The sequence below is a fragment of the Rhamphochromis sp. 'chilingali' genome (genome assembly GCF_963969265.1).
Source record: "Rhamphochromis sp. 'chilingali' genome assembly, chromosome: 17".
NCBI classification, from domain to species: domain Eukaryota; kingdom Metazoa; phylum Chordata; class Actinopteri; order Cichliformes; family Cichlidae; genus Rhamphochromis; species Rhamphochromis sp. 'chilingali'.
Genome location: NC_137944.1, coordinates 11,155,558 through 11,178,887, shown reverse-complemented (window position 1 = coordinate 11,178,887; position 23,330 = coordinate 11,155,558). Strand labels below are relative to the sequence as shown.

The following is a 23,330-nucleotide window of genomic DNA, read 5'->3' as shown; positions in this document are numbered from 1 at the left end:
GCCTCTTATGTTTACATGAGGAGTAGACAGAAAGTAAGCGTGAGGAGCTATGTTTTATCAAAAGCTGACTTTTTAAAGGGCTTTACCCTCCCACCTAATTTTTCTGTGAATAATGGAAAGTCAAAGGCAATTCCAGCTGTGTTGATCATCTCTAACGGGGCTTTCATACCTGCACACGGTGATTGTCCTTATCAGCCACAACAATTCGCCTCTGAGAGTCACATGCAACCCCAGCCGGACGATCAAACTGACCAGGTCGAGAACCCAGAGAGCCAAACTTATGGTGGAAGGCACCGCAAGGCTTGAATATCTGGAGAGAAAACACCGTTTTATTACTCTTTAAAAGTTTCACAGCGCTCCATACTGCAAGACTCATTCATGCACTCACGCTAATGTAAACACAGCTAATGCTTTCATGCTAAGCATCACTCAAACACCTCAAACCAAGCTGTTCCTTGTATTTTATATCTAAAATTCATGCTCACTCTTTAATTCAATAAAGTGCTATTTCTAAGTCTTTCCGTTAGTGATGACATCACAATAACAAACCTACCTGTATACGGTTGTTGCTGCGATCAGCCACCACCACGTATCCCTCCTTGTCCACACAGATGCCCCAGGGTCGACAAAGTTGACCGTCTCCCTCGCCCTCACAGCCAAAGGATGACACTTGGGTGCCGAGTGACCCATAGCTCCGCCCAGACTTCACAATCACCTTGAAGGGGCTGCCCTGGATGTGCTGGTTGCACACCAGCACGGACAGGAGATGCTCCCCCTCACATTTTGGCAGGTAGCCGACGGTGTACGAGCCATTCTGGTGATCCGTTACATCAGCTGTGGACACGTTACCATCTGTAACCGACATGACTATTGCAGACAGCGCGTCCCCACCTGAAAGACGTGGCTCGCCATCGTGATCGTATCCAACCACAGTGAAGGAGGTAGGCTTACTGCGAAGGGCACTTTTCAGACCCTCACCGTGGGCTTTGGTCACGGGGGCAAAAGCCCCACTGCTAATCAGGCCCATGGACTGGATGGCAATGTAGAGAGCCTGCAGGGACCATTGATGCAGTTAATTGAGCTTCTGTGTTATAACATTTATTTGTAAATGTGAAAATACTGAACAGTGAAATGAGGTAAGCTAAGACTGGCTTGCGATCGTTCTAATGCTGACCTGGTCTGGAGGAGTGAACATGAAGCGGTCGTCCTCTTGTGGCTGCAGCAAGCCTCTGAGGGCCTTGAGTTCATGGATCTGAGTGAGCATTCGCTCCCTCGCCAGCAACACATCCAGGTGGTGGCCCTCATCCAACACCTGGCTTACAGCAGCAATGGTGCTGTCCAGCTTGGTGAGACTCTGGTGGAGTTTCTCCACCTGCAGGTACAGAGACTTGGCCTTCACCTGGCGGATCTTCTCCACCTGCAAGGAGTTGGTACGGGTGATTAGGAAGACAGCTACAGCGAATGTTTACCCACATTCAAGAGCATCCTGTTCGACAAGATTCAACTCATTAGAAATGCACTTTGACTCACAATAGCAAAGTAGAGTCTTGCAAAAATAAATGCACCCATCAACACACACAGTTAGCAGACTTATTTTGTTTCATGGTGTCACCCCCTCTTGTTCAAAAGAACTTAAAGGCTGAAAATGAAAAAGATCATTAAGAGAAATTTTCATTTTCACCCAAAGTCCTGCCGCTCACTCGATATTTTCCCCTTTTTCAGACCGTTCCCTGTGAACTCCAGAGATGTTTCCGTGGGAAATTCCCAGAACATCAGCAGCTTCTGAAATACTCCAAAGACCATCAACCATGCCACGTTAAGTCACTTAAATCACCTTCCTTCCCCATTCCTATGCCATTTGATCTGCAGCAGATCATCCTGACCATGTCTACTAAATAGCACTGCATAACTGCCATGTGATTGATTGATTAGATGTGTGTTTTAACAAGCAGTTAGCGAGCCTAATGATGTGCCTAATGAAGTGGCCGGTGAATAGTTTCTGCCATGTGGATCAGGTCACACACCAATAATGTCTATAAATACTAAACCACTAAGTTTAATGAAGGCTAGTAATGTTACTGTTATAAGTTACTTTCAATAATTTTATCAAACTGCTAAAACTACGACTAGAAGGAAACAGATTACGCACCTTCTTATTTTCTATCATATACATACGCAGTGAAAATATCAGGTCAGTGTACGTTTTACCCTGAACCAAAAAGCTCAGTCATCAAATGCTCTAAATGTGCCGTTTCAGACAGTTTTTTCTACTGTTAGCCCTGTATGTCAGATAGGATATATAACCGTCTCAGGTACGCATCATCAGCTGTGACCAAAGAACAGTCATCTGCCTTTTAAATTTTCCATTTGTGAAGGCCAGTCAATCCAAAGAAAGTTGGCCTTAAGTCAGAGCAGCTAAACAGCTCGTTTCAAGAGCATGAACTGAGCCCCAGCATAACATACAAGATGATTATTCTGAACTGTCAAGCAAAGAGAAAACCGTCTCCTCTTTTATGAACTGAAAAACATTTTCTTTATCCAAGTAATAAAATCATGATGTAGCACATATTCTTAATACCTTTTTAGAAGACCTTTGCAAGTGAAAAACACTGATAAAGATTTGTTTAAATGTTCTAAATAGTTGCTTATATATTTCTGTTATATTTTAAATACAACATTCACAAAACATCATCATCTATGCAAAAAGACGACTCTAGTCAAGATTTCCTAACCAATGTCCAGAGACCTTTTTCCTTTGTTGAACAACAGAACACAATAAAGTGCGTAACACTGTATCAAAGACACCAGGACTGGAGATGAAAAGCTGAGAGGGGAAGAACCAAAATGATTTATTAGTTTAAAAAAAAAATGGTGTGGTTTTTTCCACCTCTTTTTAAGTACTTTGACTCTCGTTTAACTGTAACACTGCTCCTGTTAGAAGTCATATTAGGTTCCATTAGAGTCAGAGAGTATAAAGCATTAAAGAGGGTGGTATAACCTGAGAAGCACCGACTGGGCTCTTACTTACTGCAACCCAACAAAAAAGAAAAAAAAAAAAGAAGTAAAACACAATAGCCCGACTGCCTCTGTGGTTAGAAGGACTTCTGATAGCGGGGAGGGACCCAAAAGAAACAAAGACTCCAGAAGAGAGGGATTCTTTGTTAACCCGTGGCATAGGTGAAACTGTAATTTGCATCTGTGAGACTAGAGTTACACTTAAGAGTCGCCGAGGACAAAGACTCAAGTTGGGCTTTCTGATGAACAGACAACTAGTTTTAGTCCCTCGGCTGAATGTGGTGAAGAGAGGAATGGCTGAGGTGGTGTGCATTTCAACGAGACAGAGCAAAGCAGGACCAGCTCCTGTCCTAGTTATTCAAGCGCACACCGACTCAGTCACGTATGCAGCATGTTTACCCTCAACTCAGAATCATGAAACTGTCCACTTTCAGATATACAGTGCTGGGTGACTGAAGAGCACCTGACTGGAGACTGTTTCCTTTATTCTAGCACCACTGGGCCGGGCCCACCAGTAACCCTCACAGTGGCCAGCAGAAGACAGCATCCCTGTCCTGTTTTACGTGTGGTACGACCGGTCTGTTGGTGAATCATCCTTATGCTCAAGTTGGTTGTCGGAGCATTTGGAGAGATGTGCAACTGGTATATTGGAAGACAGCACAGGAGCCCGTTTGCATTGGTTTAAAATGCAGTAAGTCAAACATGAGGAGCTGCTCAGTGCACCCAGCAAGTTCCCCATAGTATGAGAGCAAAGTCCGGAAACAGTCCTCATAGATAACACTGGTTACATTGTTACACTGCATTTAGGTTGATGCTCATCGTGTTTTACTCCAATTAGCCATTATAAAAACCTCTTTAAATTGTGTTTTTACTGAAAAATAGTTACAAATAACCCAAATACCATTTTGTTTAAATTAACAGACACATAATGGAACAAAACTAGCTTGCAAAACTCATAGCACATCAATATTATGCTAAGGACTTCCAAAGTGTTGTGAGGATGAAAGGCTGCTATTACTGTGGTGAGGATTCAAAAAGAGAAAAATGAAAAACCACAAGAATGACTAAAACAATAGAAGAGTTTGGAGGAGCACTGTGTCACGCTCCATCAGGTCAAAATATCAGACTTAGTCATATTTCCTAAACTCGCGACATACGGACTATTTTCATGTGATTCAAATAATGATACGCATGTTGGAGAATTGGAAGCAGAGTTATCCCAGGGTGATGGATCTTCCTGTAAACCTGGGTGGCCCTGCGTCTTCTGTAGGCTTTAGGCCAAACTGTCAGCGTAACAGCTGATTTTGTTTAATTAACCAATCTCGACATGTATGCTTTCAAGCACTGCGTATTCCCCTTAACTATGATTTACAGCCCCGTGTTTAATCCCCACGGAGACTCCGCCCCAATGGGTGCTATCATTTGCATTTTCACTCCTGCACTGGTGTGCGTGAACGCTAAAGCTGAGATGATTACATTGGATATGAACCACTTAAATAACAGTTATTTTACTGAAAGGTAAAAGGAAAGGAGAAAGAAAATGGATGGAGCAAACCAGATTTAAAAAAAAAAAAAAAACCTCCATCCTGAAGTCCTTTAAAGACTGGATGTCTAAAGTGATTGTGAATATGTCCTGCGTTAAAATATTTCTGGACTATTTTTGAACCAAGCTCCATTTTTCACATGCAAATAAACAGGTCCAGCCAATCACATTACTGCATTTCCCAACAAATGCACTCACAGCTCAAGACATGCACAGATGCTGGATATATAATGATATAGAAATGGTAACAACCTGAAATATGTAAGCGGTCATGATACAGCTTCAACTTGAAAATGGATTAATCCAGAATCTCTGTTTCTGTTTAGAAACGTCAGGACCAGCTCATCGTCACTTGATGCTGACTTCAGTGCATTTTTGAGGAAATTTTTTTATACGTTTTGTTTATACGTTACAACAAGTTTGAATCCAAAAAAATCCTGAAGTGTGGGGTGTTTTTCTTCTGTGTGTAATGTCCTTTATCCTTGTTGCTGTGGTGTTGTTGCTACAACATGACCTGTAGTTGCTTTTCCTATAGGAAGGTGTAACTCTGCGACACTGGAGGCAACATCTGAGTCTAGTTTGCTTTGTTTAAGTCCCACTTTCACAGGAAAAAAAAAAACAAAAAAACAAAAAAACATACACTCCACACAGAAAGACCCAAGCCGGTCAGTAGATTAAAACCCAGGATGTTCTTAATGTGAGGACAGTGCTAACTAGTGGTGCAACAGATCAAAAATCTCACGGTTCGGATCGGATCACGGTTTTAAGTCACGGATGGGATCAATTTTCGGATCAGCAAAAAAAGACAAAAATTTAACATTTACTTCTTGAGGTATTTTTTGCCTGTTAAAAACATTTAACTCTAGACTCATTCCACGCAATTAAAAAAAACCCCAATATGGTACAATATAGTTCAGTACAGTCTTTGTATCTACCACTCAATTCAATTTTATTTATAAAGTGCCAAATCACAACAACAGTCGCCTCAAGGCGCTTTATATTGTAAGGTAGACCCTAGAATAATACATATCGCTCATTATATCGCACTCTGCTGTGATATAATGAGCTGTCACGGTCACGTAGCTTTTCGTTGCCCTGGAGGTCCACCCATTTGTAGTAGTTAGGGCAACAGAAGATGCCTGGGACAGTTCAGCCACAACTTAAATCTTTTCCTGCTCATACATGCTTGGAACGATCTTGCCACTAAAGTGGACGCGAACGGGATATCATAGCGTGGCTCAAGCACGTTCATCATAGTTTAAACCCCTTGTTTTGCACAACAGAATACAGCCTTCCGTCTGCAGCTAAACACCCTAGCAGCTTTTGTAATAGCTTTAGTCCGGTCGGACTGGGCAGCAAAGGGCTGCTTAAATACTGTAAACTCCTCTGCTCCTCCACTTGGACCGCTAGCGCTGGCCATAACTATCGCTTGACAGACCCACCACACGCACCATACACACACTTTTTTTTTTTCTCCCCTCGTTTTTAAATCTTCGGATCACGTGCCAAACCGTGGAGTGGGATCGGTTTGGATTACGGATCAACCGTGATCCGTTGCCCCACTAGTGCTAACCCACCACACCACCATGCTGACCATGAACAGTGACCAGTAGTATACCTTTTAGACATCCAATATTTAGTAAAGAAGTGTTATCAGTCAAACGTAGTGACATTTGGACTAATATTTCAGCTATAATAAGACAATGCACTACCGCCAATCCATTTAAAACTCAATGGCTAAAGAGGAATCAGATCCGTGAGCATTCATTTTGGACTGATTTGTTATCTTTGATGGTGTGTGTTTTTAAAGGACTTTAAAGGACTACAGATAAAAAGGTAGCCGTTTGGCTAACTCTGGCACATTGACACTAATATGTCCCTTTTGAATAAAATGAGTTCAAAGTCAGGTGTAAAAATGTTTCACTAAAGGCTGATAAATACACAAAGTAGCAGCTCACCTTCCATAGAAGCTCACACTCCCTCTCCTCCAGCGCTTTCTTGTGTCTCAGGACAAGAGCCTTCACTTCTGTTTGCACCACTTTAGCCTTGATCTCCACCTGCTCGGACATGGCCTGGACCTTGTCCATGCTTAGCTAGAGACACACAACACAAAATTGTAAGATGTGACATAGAAATGCTGTCAACTTTGGAGACAATCAGAACAGAAAAGAAAACCCAGGCTGCTATTTAAAAATAAAAAATAAAAAAATATAATAAAAAAAAATAAAAAAATACCACTAGCAATGGAAAGGCACAAAGAGAGGACTATAATGTGCAAATGTAGCTGTCACTCTGTAGTGTGACAAAGGGCGGGAACGTATAAAGACTGGCCTGTTTTATTAGCCATATGGGACCCAGAAACAGGACGCAGAGGATCAGGAAACATAAAAGGACACTGTATGTGACATCCAAATCAGTGCACGAGCACCTGCAGAGATTTTGTGATCTATTCTTTTGTCACATTTGGTGGTACTTTTAGAAGGGAAGAGGAAACATGAGCCAGGAATAGGAAGTCACTTCACACTGCCCAAAAATGATGCAACTTCCTACTAGAAGGGACAGACTTTGGGGAAGAAAAAAAAAAAAAAAAAAAATCACATGAAGATCATGTTTGACGTGGATTTCTCCATTTGTTGAGACACTGAGGATTTAAAGTCCACAGAATGGATACTGAAAAGTATTGGAAGATGCCATTGCATGGTTAGACTGGTTAGATTAGACTAAAGTATTTACAATGTGAATCTCTGTGAACTTAAAAGCAGTCTCATTTTACAGTCGGGCTCAACAGAAAGAGCACGTTTATAACCTGGATCAATACAAGCACTGAAAAGCAATAGCACCAAACAAAAGGTCTTAGCTTTTACAACACTGAGTTTCCCTTTGCCTCCCCCCGCCTCTCAGTTTTATCTGGCCTTTCCTCTGGCAGTTTCTGGGGGGTCAGAGGGTGATCAGGACCTCACAGGGACGAAGGGGAGGAGGGTTTAAGTCTTCCTTTGTGATATCGGCCGCAAGGATCAAAGGTCAGCTAAACCACCGCTCGCGCTCTGCAGCCCCGGTCTTAAGACACATAACACCCCCAATGCATCCCTGCAGCAATAAAGCCTGGCAGCAGGGCTCTTTTCTCTTTGGCCTGGCTATTTGAAACAGCCAGCTAAAGGGACAACTAAATCAGGCCCCCAGAGAAGAAACAGCAGGACGGGAATTCTGAAGGAATCAGAGGGGCCGACTGTTGTCAAAGTTAATAAGGAGCCACGTTGAAATTAAAATGCTACCACCTTTTTCTCACCATCTGTACATTTCTACAAGACTGATTTTTTGATACTGATAGGAAATCTATTTAACGATTTCTTTCACCCTCTCCTCTCTTAACCATCTCTGTTTCCCTCCCTGTGATTTTTTTTTTTTGCATCTCCTGCTTCCACCCCTCCATCTCTCTCTCTCTCCCTCGCAGTCTCTGTGTCGCCATCATCTTCCGCATTTCTCTTCACATTCCCAGAGGAGCACAGCTTGCAGCACAAAGAGAGTCAAACTAACCAATCAAACCTTCTGAGGCATAGAGCTCCGGCCAACCAGGAGGTCACAAGTCCAGGGTTAGGGGTCAACGAAGATAATGGGTATAGAGTGGGCGGAAATTTCCTACCTCAGGGGACAGCAGAGTGTGTGCGTGTGTGTTGCCTATGCCTACGTTTGTGTTTGCACATTATCTGGCGTCAGTATTTACTCCCGCGGTGACCTGGACAAAAGTGGACAGACACACAAACACACACACAAAGCCCAAGGTGCTGCCAGACGACAGGTGGTGTATCTTATGACTCAGCTACTCGTACCCCAGTGCTTCTCATGAAACCAAGTGTGTGGTGTTTGTTGTTGTTGATGATAATGATGATCCCAGTGTGTGCTGTGGGACATGACTTTTATTTCTGGCCAGGAGTTTGGCAATCTATGTGGTGACATTTCTGAATTTGTTGACATAAGCGCTGCTCACGCACCAATAAATCAGCCAAGCAGCACAAAGATACAGAGAGTGTGACAAAGGCCAAGGGTTAAAACAAACAACAAAACGAACACACGAAAAAGCCACATTTGTTAACTTGCTATTTTAAACACTGGTATCGGCTGAGAATTTCACAATCAGTGCATCCCTACAACTACCCATCCATTAAGGTACAAAGCAAGGCGCGGTCACACAGAGGTTAAGCTGGGAAATGGATAGGCGAGGCACATGCTCTACTGAATAGATAGTACGTGCCAGCAAGTCGTGTGACCTCAGCGCAATGAGCTAGTGTTTCATGTTTTGGGTGAGTGTTTACCAAAGTCACAACCACCACCCCGCCTTTGAGGCAACTTAGATAACACTCGTGTGTCTGACGTATCCCTGTGAGCCAGTTACCATTTCAAACTAACAACTAATCCATTACCCGACTTTACGATTGGCTGAGTGTTTGACCACAAGGCATTCAAAAAGGAATTTATAAACTTTCTTTTTTTTTTCTTTTTTTTTTTTTAAACTGCTCATTGCAATTTATCCATTCTTCCCCCTACCTTAATCAAAATTTAGACTGACATGTGAATAACTGAAGATTCCACTATTACTCACAGAAAATCCTTCTGCTCATTGTTTGGAATTTTTAATGTGACAAAAAAACAAAACAAAACAAAAAAACCCAAAACATGACCAGGCAGACTAAAGTGTTAATAAAACTCACATTTTTTCCTCCAACTTATTCATGTGTCACTGTATAAGCAGGAATTTTGGTTGGGGGTGGGGGGGCTTAGGAAGCTGCCACCCAATCTATAATTATGTAAATGAAGAGAGGTGTTGTGTGTTTGTGTGGGAGTGGGAGAAAGAGGTGGAGGGGGAGCGAGTGAATACAGGGGGGCAAAGTGCTGCACTTCTGTGAAAGAAGAGGGGAGTTTTCCTTTCTCTGAAATCCTTTAAATACCTCATCTACCCTCCCCCATACTCCTTTCCACTCCTCCTCCCCTTTGACCTTCAGCCTTATCCCCCCCACCCTCACCCCCACTCAAAAGAACTCACTCCATACAGCCCCACCCCCCCCTTCTTTTAGGGCCAGCTGGAGACCTCTAACCCCTAAGGCTTCCCAGCACCAGGGACTGGTCACTCTCAAACATATTGAAGCTGATTGTCTCCCATAGGTGGTCACTCTGTCCTGAAGGGGGGGGGGGGGGGGGGGGGGGGGGGGGGGCACGCACAGCTGCTCTCTAGTTTCCACTCAGCCTCATTAGGCAGTGATAAAGGTTCATTTGGATATTTTAATCTTGGCAAGAACCTTGTTTTTGTCAGAAGTAGGACAACCTTACCTGTAAGTCCTTGAATTGTTTGGGTTTGTTGAGTTAGCACTCAAATCACGTTCTTCTGATTCTTCTCCAACACAGTGTGTTGAGTCACCTCACCAGCACCAACATACAAACAACAGAATTTATCATCAGTGAGGTTGCGGTCCTACCTGCACCGCCTGTCGTCCCTGCTGTGCATCTGCCAGCAGCTGGATGGTGATGGCCCGGCAGTCCTGAACGGCGTCTTGCAGGTAAACGAAAGTGTGGCCCATGTGACGGCCCATGCTGCACTCTCTGCAGATAGGCACCGTGCAGGTTTCACAGAAGAACAGAAACACCTGAGAAAACAGGTAGCACACGCATCGTTTCAGCTGTGCATTCAGACATCAACATCAAGCTCAAAGGGGCCAAAGTCTGGGTGCTGACCACAGCAACTCCAGTCTCAGAGGCATGCATCAGTTTGAATGTGTGTGAATGTTAGATAGCTATATAGCACTTACATAAAAAAGGAAAAAAAAAAAGTGCTTATATGAATGGGTGAGTGAGGCATATTGTACAAAGCGCTTTGAGTACTTGGGTAGAGTAGAAAAGTGCTATATAAGAACAGTTTAACATAGGGCTTAATGCTACACACATGCTGACACATGAACCTCATCTCCAAATAATAAAATCAAGTCTTCTCTTTCGGATACTGCTAATATGGTTGTGTCTGGCAAAGAAAGCCCCACCCATCTGCTTCTTGAACCGTCGGTTTATGTGGAGCAACCAAACAGAAGAAAGCTGGCTTAAAGGGAGGGCGGGACCTAAAGCAGCTCGTTTTAGAGAGTGGATACAATGAGGGCGATGCACTGAGGTCCAGCGTAAGATAAACGAGTCTGGTTTGACTGGATGACTTCCATCTATGCTGTATTTTGTTTTTTTGCATTTTAAATCGCTACTAGCACGAGCAGCAAATGTTCAGGTGATATGCGTTTTCACGCCTGTTACTGATGGATGTTATTTCTGAAACGGTGCCCGACTCCTCATCTCAACTATAATCTGGATGCAGCGTCGGCGTTGTGTTTTGCTGCTGTGAGTCAACAAAAGGTCGACGGTAAAATGAGACAAGCAGCATGAATAAATTAAGCACCACAATAAGAGTTAGTCACACACACACACACACACACACACACACACACACACACACACACACACACACACACACACACACACACACACACACACACACACACACCTAATTTAAGAGAAAAGGCTTTGAATGATAAAGAAGTTATCCATATGCATGTCCTAGCAGGGAGGCTCAAACAGAGCTCAAAACCCCTGAGCGCACTTCTCTTCTTAAACATGGCGGCCAAGAGGCCACCAAAACTCAATCAATACTCAATCTGGAAAGAAGTCTTGGGCTTGTTGAGATTTTAACACAAATATTGCTAATATGCTCCCATGTTTATCAGGATGCACCACATACAGGAGATGAGGTAAAAGCTGCACTGATCATCGTGGACAAAAATGTCCCTCAGGACAGAAATGGAAGATGTCATTTAACCTTTGCTGCTAAACGCTGAGCTTTGCTTTAAACCCTCCTGCTTGAATACCGATCGCTTGTAATGGAGGGCTAATTAAATATGCACAGGGCGTCATATCCCAAAGAGACACCAGATCAGTGGCACCCAATAGCAGGAGACCTGAGTGGATGGGGAGGGGCCTGCAATCAATTCATCAATATTGGCTGTTCCCCTGGGGAGCAGGATAATCTAATAGGACGCACACCTCCCCCTTTATCAGACTTCCTCCTCTTTCTGCCTCTGGCTGTTGGATCCTTTTCTTCTTGTGCTTTTCTTACAATCTCTCCTTCTGTTAACGTCAGTGCTTCACTTCGATCTCGGCACCACTTTGTCACTCAGTGCCTTCCTCTTCCCGGCTTTCCTGTCCCATCCCTCCCCCGATGACTTCTCACAAATTCCAGGAGCACAGGACACACAACAGCGAGGAATGCAGCTGGTTTGGAGAGGAGGGGGTGAGGAGGATGAGGAAGGTGATGTGGGGTGGGGTGGGGTTGAGCGATTGACGAATAGCTGCAAATCAGCAGTACAGGGATCAAACGCAACTCCTCCAAGTGACTACTGCATGACCAGTTATTTAATGAAATCCATGTTTAAGGCGGGTGGGAAAATAATTTTAGATGAAGACTCTTCTTATAATCATTTAGGGTGACAAATAGAGGGAATCAATTCCACTGAACACCTCTATCATCACTAAAGTTTAATATGGGTCATTCAGAAACCAATACCTCAAAGCTGTGTTATTTCAGGCTGCCATTTGTGCATGCTGTAACATGGCCAAGAGAAAAACAACAGGAGTCTTCTTTCACGGTAGCAGATCTTCGCTGCAAGGCCCTTCACACATTTTTAATCCTATCTGCTCCACACATGTCATCAACGGTCCTTGAGGTGAATCATACTCTCTCATACACACAGTGTTGGAGATTACATAACACCACCAGGCCTCTAGGAGCAAGGATCGATATTATTGACTTGCACAGAATACAGTCTCTTTAAGGCAGTGCTCTCTCTCAGCCTGCCTCTGTCTTCAGTACCTCTTTCAGTCTGAGGCAGGTTCTTTCTAGGAGATCGGTTGAAGTGGATTTGCAAGTTTTAAACTGTATAAGGACTGTGTTTTTATTAGAAATAGGAGAATCATGCCTGAGAGTTGTGGCTTTAAGTTAGGACCACAGATTGTACATGAAAGAGAGACACTGCCATCCTGTCGTTGCCCAGAGGTTAAATGCTAACATTTAATGAAACAGTGATGTGTCAAGTTATTTGCAAAGGACGGGGGTATTACACAGTCACTGATTTTAAAATTTAAAGGGGGGGAAAAAAAAAAAGTCAAAAATTGAATCTGCCCGAGTCCTTTTACTGCTTGTCTTCCCCCTGCTGTCTCACATTTTTCATGTCTTCTCTCTAATACCCTATATTAATAAAGGTTCAAAATTCTTCCCCTGGAGCTGTTATGGAGGAAACCAGTTTTTGTAAAAGACTATTTACTTTCTTTTTAAAAAGGAGTTTAGTTAAAAAAAAAAATATTTACAGATGCAGCCCACAGGCTTTTGGACAGTGAGACACTCTGTAATTGTGTTTATGTACCACCACAACTTTGCATTACCTGTTTAGGACTTATGGTCATTTTTAAGTAAACAGTGCCCCAATTTCAGAGGCTCAAAAGTAACTGGCCAATTTATTGATGAGCAGTGTCATGGTCAGGTGAAGCCTGTTCCCTGGTCACCCCATTACAAATTACATAAATATTCTGAGATGACTACAGGTGTTGGACTTGTATTTGAAAGCGTCTGACTAGAACTTCAATTGCCAAATCAAAATAACATTTGCCTCGAGGCGCTTTATAACTGTAAGATAAAGGTTCTACAATAATACAGCAACCTCCAAATAGCAGACACCCCCCTATCAGCAAACACTTGGCAACAGTGGGAAGGAAAAAACATGCTTTTAACGGGAAGAAACCTCTGGTAGAGCCAGGCTAAGAGAGAGGCCATCACTAGGATGGAAAACAAAAAACAAAGCTATCAAAGAGATAGCAAAGCTTTAACAGTCTGCAGACTTTGAAAGACCCAACTGTAACATTCACTTTTCAAACTTAACATGTGCACTGGTGTTGAAAATTGTTAATAGTTGACGCGTCGTTTGAAGCTTTGTAAGATCCCAAAACATGCAGGAATAAGTAGTAGGAATTAAGCGTGTAATAACGGACTGAAACAGAAGATGGCAGCACTGCATGTACAAGGATGCCAGCTGCCGTTAAACCCCGAAAAAGAAGAAGCAGTGTCCGGTATCGTAGCTGTGTCCAAATTCAGGAACCGCATCCTCCTGTTCCCACTTTTGTAGGCCGATTACGTTACAGCGACACGACGAAGACTGTCCAAATTTGAAGACTCCGACAAATGCGCCCTTCATTTTCCGGCTCACTAGAGCCGGTGAGAACACCGGACTCCCGGCAAATAATTTTCAAACCCACCTCCGTCTTTCGCTACTCAGGTTAAACATGATAAAAGTTACTTAGATAACTTAAAAATGTTATTGTTTGGCTTTTTTCAGTATTTTATTTGTTCCTGAGTAAATCGGTTTGTCTGAGATTAAAGTTATAGTTTTTACACAGCTGAATAAACGTCAAGCAGGCAACTGATTATCAGAAGTGTGAGATGCTCGAGAATATACTCCGGTGTCCTGTTATATTTTAGATAGCAAGGAGCACACGGCTGAGTTTATTAAATTCCACCGAAACAATCTGCAAATGTCATTAAAATTTAATAAACTACCATCTTGTCTTTATTTTTAGTTAGCACATACCTTAAACACTTAAAGCTGTAAGCTAATGATAGTTATATAAGAGCAGATGCTGCTGGCGCAATAAGCTGTACGTTTTATGTCCAATGGATGCATGATCTGATTAGTCGACTAATCGCAAAAATAATCAATGACTAGTCGACTATCAAAATAATCGTTTGTGGCAGCCCTAGAGACAATTCTGACATGTCCAAAATATTGTAGATGTCACATCAGGCAGCACCATGTGCTTGCCATGAAGAAATGAGAACAACATGAAAAGATGTGAAATGTGGGTAATGCCATCAAAGTTGTAAATTCCACAGAGAACAGCCTGGAGGGGAGGCCTCGAGGCAGAGCAGACTCACCAACATTATTTATTACACACTAATGCGTGGCACGAGCAAAGGCTTCAGGCAGAGGGACATTCTGCTCGTCTACATCCAAAAGGCATGGTGACACAGAGGGTCAAGTACCAATCACGTCCAGACTGCTGGATCTTTGCACACTTTTATTGCTTGAATGTTATTTTGCTCCTATACCTTCTTGGTTCTTCTGCATTCGGCTCCACAGTTCACAAAAGCCTTGTGCTGTAATGAGAATGTTAAATGAAATGACGATTTCATGAAAATGGTAAACACCTTAGCTAACACATCATAAATACTATTATTGGGTAATTCATAATAGCAAAAGGACTAACATCAATACGCGTTAATATTAGCCATTTAATCATTAAACAACTTTAACTTTTTAACATTTATGATAACCTATGTTTACCACTTTAATGTTGTTCAAACAGGAGGTCTGACCCCTGAAATTTGCCCCAAAATCATTGTTCAGTGTTGTGAACTTCAATTTTAGCTGTTAGTATTGCTAACAGCAACAGAGGCAATCGTGGCTCAAAGAGTTGGCAGTTCGTCTTGTAACCGGAAGGTTGCCGGTTCGAGCTCGGACAGTCTCGGTCGTTGTGTCCTTGGGCAAGACACTTCACCTGCCGCCTACTGGTGAAGGCCAGAGGGGCCGATGGCGCAATATGGCAGCCTCGCCTCTGTCAGTCTGCCCCAGGGCAGCTGTGGCTACACCTGTAGCTTGCCTCCACCAGTGTGTGAATGTGAGAGTGAATGAATAGTGGAATTGTAAAGCGCTTTTCGAGACCCTCAAAGCGCTATATAAATGCAATCCATTATTATTACTGTATGAAATGTAGGCATCCTAAATCTTAAAATTATAAAACTAAAAACAAAGAGGAGAAGCTGGAGAGGAAGAGGAGTAAACAGAAACTGATTCAATGACAAAAATAAATACATAAAAAAAATTTAGTGTTGATCTTTGTAACCTCAAAATCATGAATTGATTAATACACTGATGAGTTAGGGTGTGCATTTTCACCCGAATCTGACGTTGTGTTGCATTTTTGTCTTTTTAAATAAATGCCAATAGTTTCACGCCGCAGCACCGTCACAAAGCAAAAAGGTTAACTCCTGAGGGAAATAACAGCGATGCACAATGGCTGCAAGTTCCCCGTATTTGTATTCACACAGCAGCAGGATCAATCCTGTTTCCCCTTTCCCACCATGCAATGCACTGGGAAGGGGGGGGGGGGGGGGGGCACAAACTTCAATAGCCAATTTAAAAAAAAAAAAAAAAAAAAAAAAAAAAAAAAAAATCACTGCATGCAGCATGCATGCGCTCCCTGCGTGCACAGCCGAGTGGGGGGAAGGGACGAGGGCCATGTAATGTCACACAGTGGTGCCACAGAAACAGGGCTGCTTGGGAAACTGAAAACAAGTTTGCTCAAAAAACAAAACAAAAAACTAATCGCGCACGCATTGCAGCAGTGAATTTCTACAGCTGCCCACTGGTACCAGACAATGAATAGACGTTAACCTGCTGGATTACTTTTACAAAGCATAGTAGTGTCAATAAAGCAGTTTACCATCACATCATTTGACCAGCCCGCAACACGCTTTATCCACAAACCAACACAAGAAAAAAAAAAAAAACCTGAGTTTTTCCTGCTGCCAAGATTGCCGGGCAGAGACACTTGGATATCTGTAAACTTACGGCTTAATTCAGCTTGTTACCAGTTAAGAGACTCTTGTTAACACGACCTTTAAACTAGATTGAGATTTGAAAAGGAAAAAAAATTGTAAGAATTTATTAAATTGCACAAAAAACCAAGCAATTTTCAGACCTGGCAACCATATTTCTGTCAGCCCCTACAAAGCACTTATGTTTGACAGCTGAAATTTGTAGGTATTTGTCTACAAAGGGTGACTGTCTATGTAGACACTTTGTATATCAGAACCTCGTCTCCTCCAAAGCCGACTCAATGATCAACAGCAGCACAAGCAGAAGATTGTTGTCTCCAGTGTTGTTGACAGTAAGCAGCTCCAGCATCTAGAAGGCCGACTCACAGCCCTGCTAGCAACTGCATGTCCGCATGTGCAGCCTCCTCTAATTTGTACAAATACTATCATTTTAAACTCAACTGAAGTAAATTGAAGTAAGCTGAAGCCAGCAAGATTTAGCAAGTTTACACTTTAATTTCATAATTTTAAAAAACAGCTGTGATCCAAACGCGTTTCCTCCTGTATTTTATTTTTCCACCAACAGTGTGTAAGAGCTCTGTGAGAAAACTCATGAACATTTTAACCCAGAATGAATCTGTTTAAAGTTGAATTCATTTAAAACATCTTTTAAATGGAAATGGTTTCCAAAGTTCAAAAAGTGACGCATGAGTACAACAGGACTTGCTTGAATCATTTAAATAGAGACCTTCTGTTAATCTGTGTCATCGCCTCAGGTCTCTGTGCTCTTTTCTTTAACTGCCTGTCAACACAACGACAGAAAAGGTCAGAGCGAAAAGGAAAATTCCTAGAAGCTGATGTCACATGTCAGTGTGAATTTGTGAAAGGCAGTTTTATTCACCAGTGGAAAAAATAAAGCTTCAAGTAACCAAGTGATTAAGTAACTCACTTTATGTAATTACTATACTCAGACTGCTCATCTCTTTTTTGAAGACAACAACAAAACTTCAAACACTGCTTTTAAAGATAGTTATACTGGACTTCACTTGAAAGATGTTTTTATGTAAAACAAAGTTCAGCAATAAATATATTTCACACAATCACAAAGAGGCAAAAAAAGCTAAATAAATACTGTTGTTATCATTTTTAGAAAGTGTGTCGGTTTTAAACTTCCAAACACTTGATTACCAGTCCAGAATTGCAGCACACCCCATTGCAACACTTCAGGCAGGAGCAGACGTCAGGACATAAGGTTAAGCATGTGCACGTACACACACGAAACCTTCCTTTACTAAGACATGACTTAGAGGCCACAATGTGAAGTGCAAAAAAAAAAGCTGTCTCAGCTACAGCAGAGGTCCTTTTTCTTCAAACAGGCTGTTACACCAGGCAGATTTTATGCATCAGTCATCCTTCAGTGAGCAAACTAACTTCAGCATGTGCTGGAGTTAAATTAGAAAACTAGAGGAAGATCAGCAGAGTTACTCCACTTATGAAAGCTTAACCAGCCAGCATCAGCACTAAGCCACTTTGGTATGTTCGGGCTGGATAATCTGAGGAATAACTGATCCTAACATTCCCAGCAATCCTTGGAAAGCCATCTGGCAGACAAAGGTCCTTCGATGCAAATCACAGACACCTACTCTTATCTTTTGAGAAAACGCTCTGCATATCTTGTTCACAAAGTTTCTCCCTCCCCTCTTTGTTCCCACCATTGCTGTCTCTCTCTCTCTCCTCTCCTCATTCTCAACACCTCGCCCCCACCCCCACCGGCCGCTGCTCCGCCCTCTTGTGGCAACCCCGGTGGCTCGCTGCCACGAACACAACATGCACACGGACACTCCTGCCGATGTTTTGAAACTTAGCCAGCTACAACACGCGGAGGGCGGTGGCTGTAATACAACGATCTGATTGGACAGCCCCGCTGAAGGAAAAACCCACAGTCAGCTGGCCTCCTTTGCATGGACAGCATGTGAGTGATTGTGATGCGCTCACTGGAGCAGTGAAGTTTAAAAATAAATAAATAAATAAACTGAAGTAATGACACAGAGACGGGGCAGATAAAAGGAATAATCGCAACAATACAATTATGAAACGCAAGCCGGCAGAAAAGAGGAATTAAATGAATAGGATGTAATGTGCAGCAGCGTTCTGCCTAATAAACAACCCACATGCTCCATGAGCCTCAGCTCGTCACAGCCACCTCTTCCCCTCTTTTTCTTAACATAAGGCTTCAACTGTTATCTTGAAAGCTCATTTGCTGGAAAATATTCACAACGTATTTAATAAACTCTGACACTGGTTACAAAAACACAATGTTCACAGTCAGCCCGCCATCCTAGCTGTTATTCAGCATTTACTTTCTGTACTTTTGTAGCCAGTTCTCTGCACATTACTTATGCTCTGATGTTGCCACCTTTCTTTGCAGTCACCCTTCTTTGGTCTCACGTCCATCATCTGATTTGTCACACACCACAACATCAGCCCTGAAAGCTGAGAGATTCATTGTGAGTGAGGCTGCAAATAATGTCACAAAGTGAAGTGGCAGTAAGACCTGAAGTGTGAGTTGCATCAAAAACTGGTGCACGTGTTCCTCAAGCACAGAGCCATCACTCAAAAACTGAAGAAGCCCTAGCAATCACCACAAATCAGGCAATTAGCTACTCTTACGTATGAAAGGCTAAGATACTAATACAGACTAGCCCAAAACTAATATTATGAAGGAAGGATTAAGACTTATTTTTCTATTTTCTTTTAAAGCTACAGCTTCCCTGCTACACATATTCTTAATATAAAACATTCAAATGACTGAAAGAAAGTCTTGGGTTATTCTGAATGTTTGTGGGGGGGGGGGTTTTCTTAAGTTCTCTTAATTTTTACAACTAATGTGTATATCAGCTTTTTTCTAACTTATTGGAAAAAGAAAGCACGTTAGTCACTGGTCAAATCCAGTTGGTACAGTACAAAGATTACTTCTTCATGTTAGCGTTGCTTCTGTTTTGGAGGCATGGAGGAGGAGGACACTTAACATCTTAATGATTAATAAACGTTCTCTTTTGTTGGAAGAGGAAACCTTTAATGTTGGAATGTGAGCCAGAGTAAGTAGCAAATGTGATTGGTTTGCCTTTTGTGTTGAACAACTCAGCGTTATCACACAGTGTTTCACTTGCACAAATGTGCAATCTTTCAGAAAAAGCAGGTCATGGAAAACACATCCAAAAGTAACAACAAAGCATGCAAACTACCGCAACTGCATCAAACACCTGCTTAAAGCCTAAAGACTAAATAAAGTGAGGTGGACAAATTATGACTGGAAGCTGTGCAGTGTTACCCAAATAAAGTCAAATGTGTTAACAACACAATCCCACCGAGTGAGGTCAAATAATGGCCAATTAAAACCCCATTTGGACACAGCCACGGAGGAGGAAGTGGCAGGCTCCAGGTTTTGAATGGGTTTTAAATCCAGTTGTCAGAGAGAATGTGATAAATGCCTTCCTTTCTATCCATTAAATTTATATGGCCCAAAGTCCTCGAATGGACTTCAAAGTCAACACACACACACTTCCCTTTAGCCTACATGAAACACAGTCACAACACACAGGAAACAAGGAATGCTTTCTAATTACTAGGCACATGTTGCACATTAAAACTCTGGAAGTCCAACTTCATATAATCCAACTCTGGTGGCTGTGTGGAAACACACACAGAAACACTAAAATCCTCTTCAGAGGATAACTACCTACAGATGGGAGATGCTCTTGGATGAAAATGCTGCTGCCACACTCGTACAGATACTTTGAGTGATGAAAAGAAATCACTCGCTCCTCAACAGCAACAGCTGCTACATCACGCCGAGGAGACTTTCTGCATCTATAATGGTCATCGTCTCTGACACAGAACAGAGTGCTGATGAGAAAGACAGGAGTCGACAGAGGAAATACCCGGTGTGTGTGTGAGTGAGAGAGAGGGGGGAGAAAGAGAACCCAGGAGGTATAAACTCAAGTTACAGGAATTCCTCTGGCCTTGTATCAGCGTCAGTGTTGGGTTAGGTTTCCTTACAAACATTCTGTGTTAGCGAGCTCTGGGAGAGGGGGGAGTAGCGCTCAGGATCACAGAGCCGAGCATGCATGTGTTTTAAGTGACCACATTCCTTGGCAGAACATGACAATGGTTCAGTAAAGTTTAACAAATAACAAGATGAACTGTGGAAAAGCCTGACAAACGCTCCTCACCAGTACTGACTTTAAATCCTGACCCAACTGGTCCCTGAGCAGATACGAGAGCACCGTCAAAGTAATTAGTTCAACTTCACCTCATCCTCATACCGCTGCACAATTTAGGTACTCACTGCCCAGCATCCACTTTGTGCCTGCTCTCAGGCTGCTCCACCAACCCCCGAGACTATTTGGGCGTGTGCTGCTGAAAAACCACGCACGTGCACAACCACCCACGTAGCTATGGCGACAACAATTTAATTTGAAGCACAGGGTGACATTCTGTGGGATTATCATACCATTATCCCTCTCTCAGACCAGGATCCATATGTATTTGGGTATTGGAGGGTGACACCACAGCAAGCAGAGGGCACTCCTTCGATGTAATCCAATTTTCCATTGCTGCTTCACACTAACACACAGACGCAGCGTGGGACACTCTCTGCACAGTCCAGATTAGGAGCAGGGGCATTTATGCTGCTAAAGTAGACCAACATATTCACTTGGCCGTCATCTATAGTGCAGCAATACCAGCTCTCCAGCCAGAAGCATTAAGAGCAATTTAAAACTCAAGTTTTAAAGTTAGATTTCTTTTAGAGGAAGAGAATAAAGTCATAGAAAGCTTCAGCCATAAAAAAAGAACTCTGGATGACCACAGTTCATTAACCCAAGTTTCTCCACCATCTTCTTGACAAGAGGATAGCATACACAAAGTCACAAATTTAAATCTTTACATCCTCATTTCGCATTTTATTTTTTTTCCTCATAAATCAATCAATATCAGCATGCTGCAGCATTTGCGAGCAAAAAGTTGATGGACATTACTGATGCAGTAACAGTGAAAGAACAGAGCTGGTTAAAAAGCTTCACCCAAGATATGACCTCCCAGGCAGAAAATATTCATATATCAGTGCATTCCTGACTGGTAACAAGATTGTGTTCTTTTAGCTGTGGAACAGCCATGTTGTACTTTTATTTGAGGTTTTCAGCCAGAACACTACAACTACAGGCGTAGTTGACAGTGCTGTGTCACTGGATATAATGCTGAGTCACTACTATTGCAATGTGATACTGCTGTTGGCACTGTTTGAGAAGATTCACACCTCAAATTAGACGGTGTGTCATCAGCACCTGAAGCTACCTGGAAAAGGAGGATGGAAAGTGCTCTTGATTTGCTCACACTCACAAGTGCTGCTGCCTGCAAACATGAATAAAATGATATTCCCTTTTTTTTTTTACATTTTAAATGATAACTAAATTTAAATAAAATGTTAATATTACCACATGTTTTCTTGAAATGTGGAATATCTGCAGTGCAAACCAGTTAACATTAGCCATTTGATCAGTATCGTCATTTATAACAGCCGGTAGAAGTCAAGAAGAGTCGAGAGAAACACCCTTCAGCAATGTTGTGACAGTTGACGTTGTACAGAAGGTGCTCTTCAACTTCCTTATTGGACACATGCTTTTGGAACGCCACAAAGCTCCTTTTAAATTACAACCTACTCAGATCGACTCTTTTTCCATAACAATCGAGTACCACATGCATAATGTGCGTGGTCGTCATCATAGTAATGCAGCCGAGCGTCCTGTGATGCAATTAATATGTAACGCGAACGCGACAACAAAGGTGGACATCAAGGCGATGATATATCTGCTGCTCAGTCTGTGGCTTTTTGTCACTGTGGTGTTGTTTTTGTAGCCATTTCCCTTGTTGCCAGATTTCAAAAAAAGCTGTTTTGATTTTTGTGAACAATTCTTAGCGAGTATGCATGGACCGGTCTATCACATCTTATACTGTGTGGCCAGTTTCCTTTACGGCCTACAGAGCTTTGTCTCCCATCCACAACTCTTCACTGGCAATTCCACCAGTTGGAAATCAATCAAATCCAAGCTGTAGCCAAAATACCTTAAACGAGTCATCTGTAGATTAAACCAGTAGGGTAAATATGCAAACGGCAAGAAAACTCAAGCCAGAGCAAATTAAGATTCATTATACGGATTCTTTAAAGGGGGAGAGGGGTGGCTTTCTCCATTACAGCTAATGAGGTTAAACATGAGTGAGGGTTTCAGCACGTCTCTCCAACACCATCACATCTTTTCTTACAATGCTTGAAGAGGCTGAAAAACCTGATCATGCACAGAGTATCAACAGACAGGATTCCCACTGCACGTCAGCAGCTGCCAGTACAAACAGTCGAAATAAGAAGCATCAGCTGCTTACAATTAACACCAAACCTTTACACGTCTGCAGACTGCACTGCATCATTTCTTTTAGTGTTTCTCCAAACCAAACCGCTGCCTGAACCAGTGTTCTTCAGAATGTTTTCTGGGGGAGTTTGGAAGTTCAGCACATATTATCAGAAGTCCTTCTGGAGTCAAGTTTTGCCTCTTAATGGCCATCTTGAATCTCAGAACAGCTCAAAACAGTACCTCAGTGGGCTTGCTTAACTCTTCAGATGGAACAGCTCCTAGAAAAACTCTTGAGGGCCCTCGCAGACCAAGCCAGCCTCGAAGAACTAGCCCAGGCAAAAGCCGCACATAACACCTCTCGACTTCTGCTAAGAGTTACACCTGAATACACACAGAGCCTACAGCTGATGGCCAGCTGAACGCCAGACAAACATGAATATCTGGATTTACATGAGAGGGAGCAACTAGTCAGAATATATTCTGCAGACGGTCAAGCAGAAAACCTTTATTGCTCTAGTACATGTCTATTTATAAAGGATAATTCAAATATAGAGCCCCGTGATCAGTAACTAGCTCCCATGATGCACACAATTACAGTACATAAACATCTGATTAAAACTTTGCTGTATAAGAGTATTGAGAGGCCTTTACATTCTCATACCCAGAACTGTACGAGACTATATGTGGTTTATGAAGA

General features: G+C 42.5%; 1 protein-coding gene across 1 annotated transcript in view; it reads right to left on the bottom strand.

Moving 5' to 3' along the window:
• The window catches only part of trim71 (tripartite motif containing 71, E3 ubiquitin protein ligase), a 35,149-nt gene that overhangs the window by 2,874 nt on the left and 8,945 nt on the right, over positions 1-23,330 (bottom strand). Inside the window, exons 2-6 of the mRNA XM_080863377.1 lie at positions 10,027-10,194; positions 6,517-6,651; positions 1,175-1,417; positions 554-1,051; positions 170-310 (exon numbers count right to left, since the gene is read on the bottom strand). Of these exons, the coding sequence (XP_080719503.1) occupies positions 170-310; positions 554-1,051; positions 1,175-1,417; positions 6,517-6,651; positions 10,027-10,194 (1,185 nt within the window). The remainder of the gene's footprint in view (positions 1-169; positions 311-553; positions 1,052-1,174; positions 1,418-6,516; positions 6,652-10,026; positions 10,195-23,330) is intronic.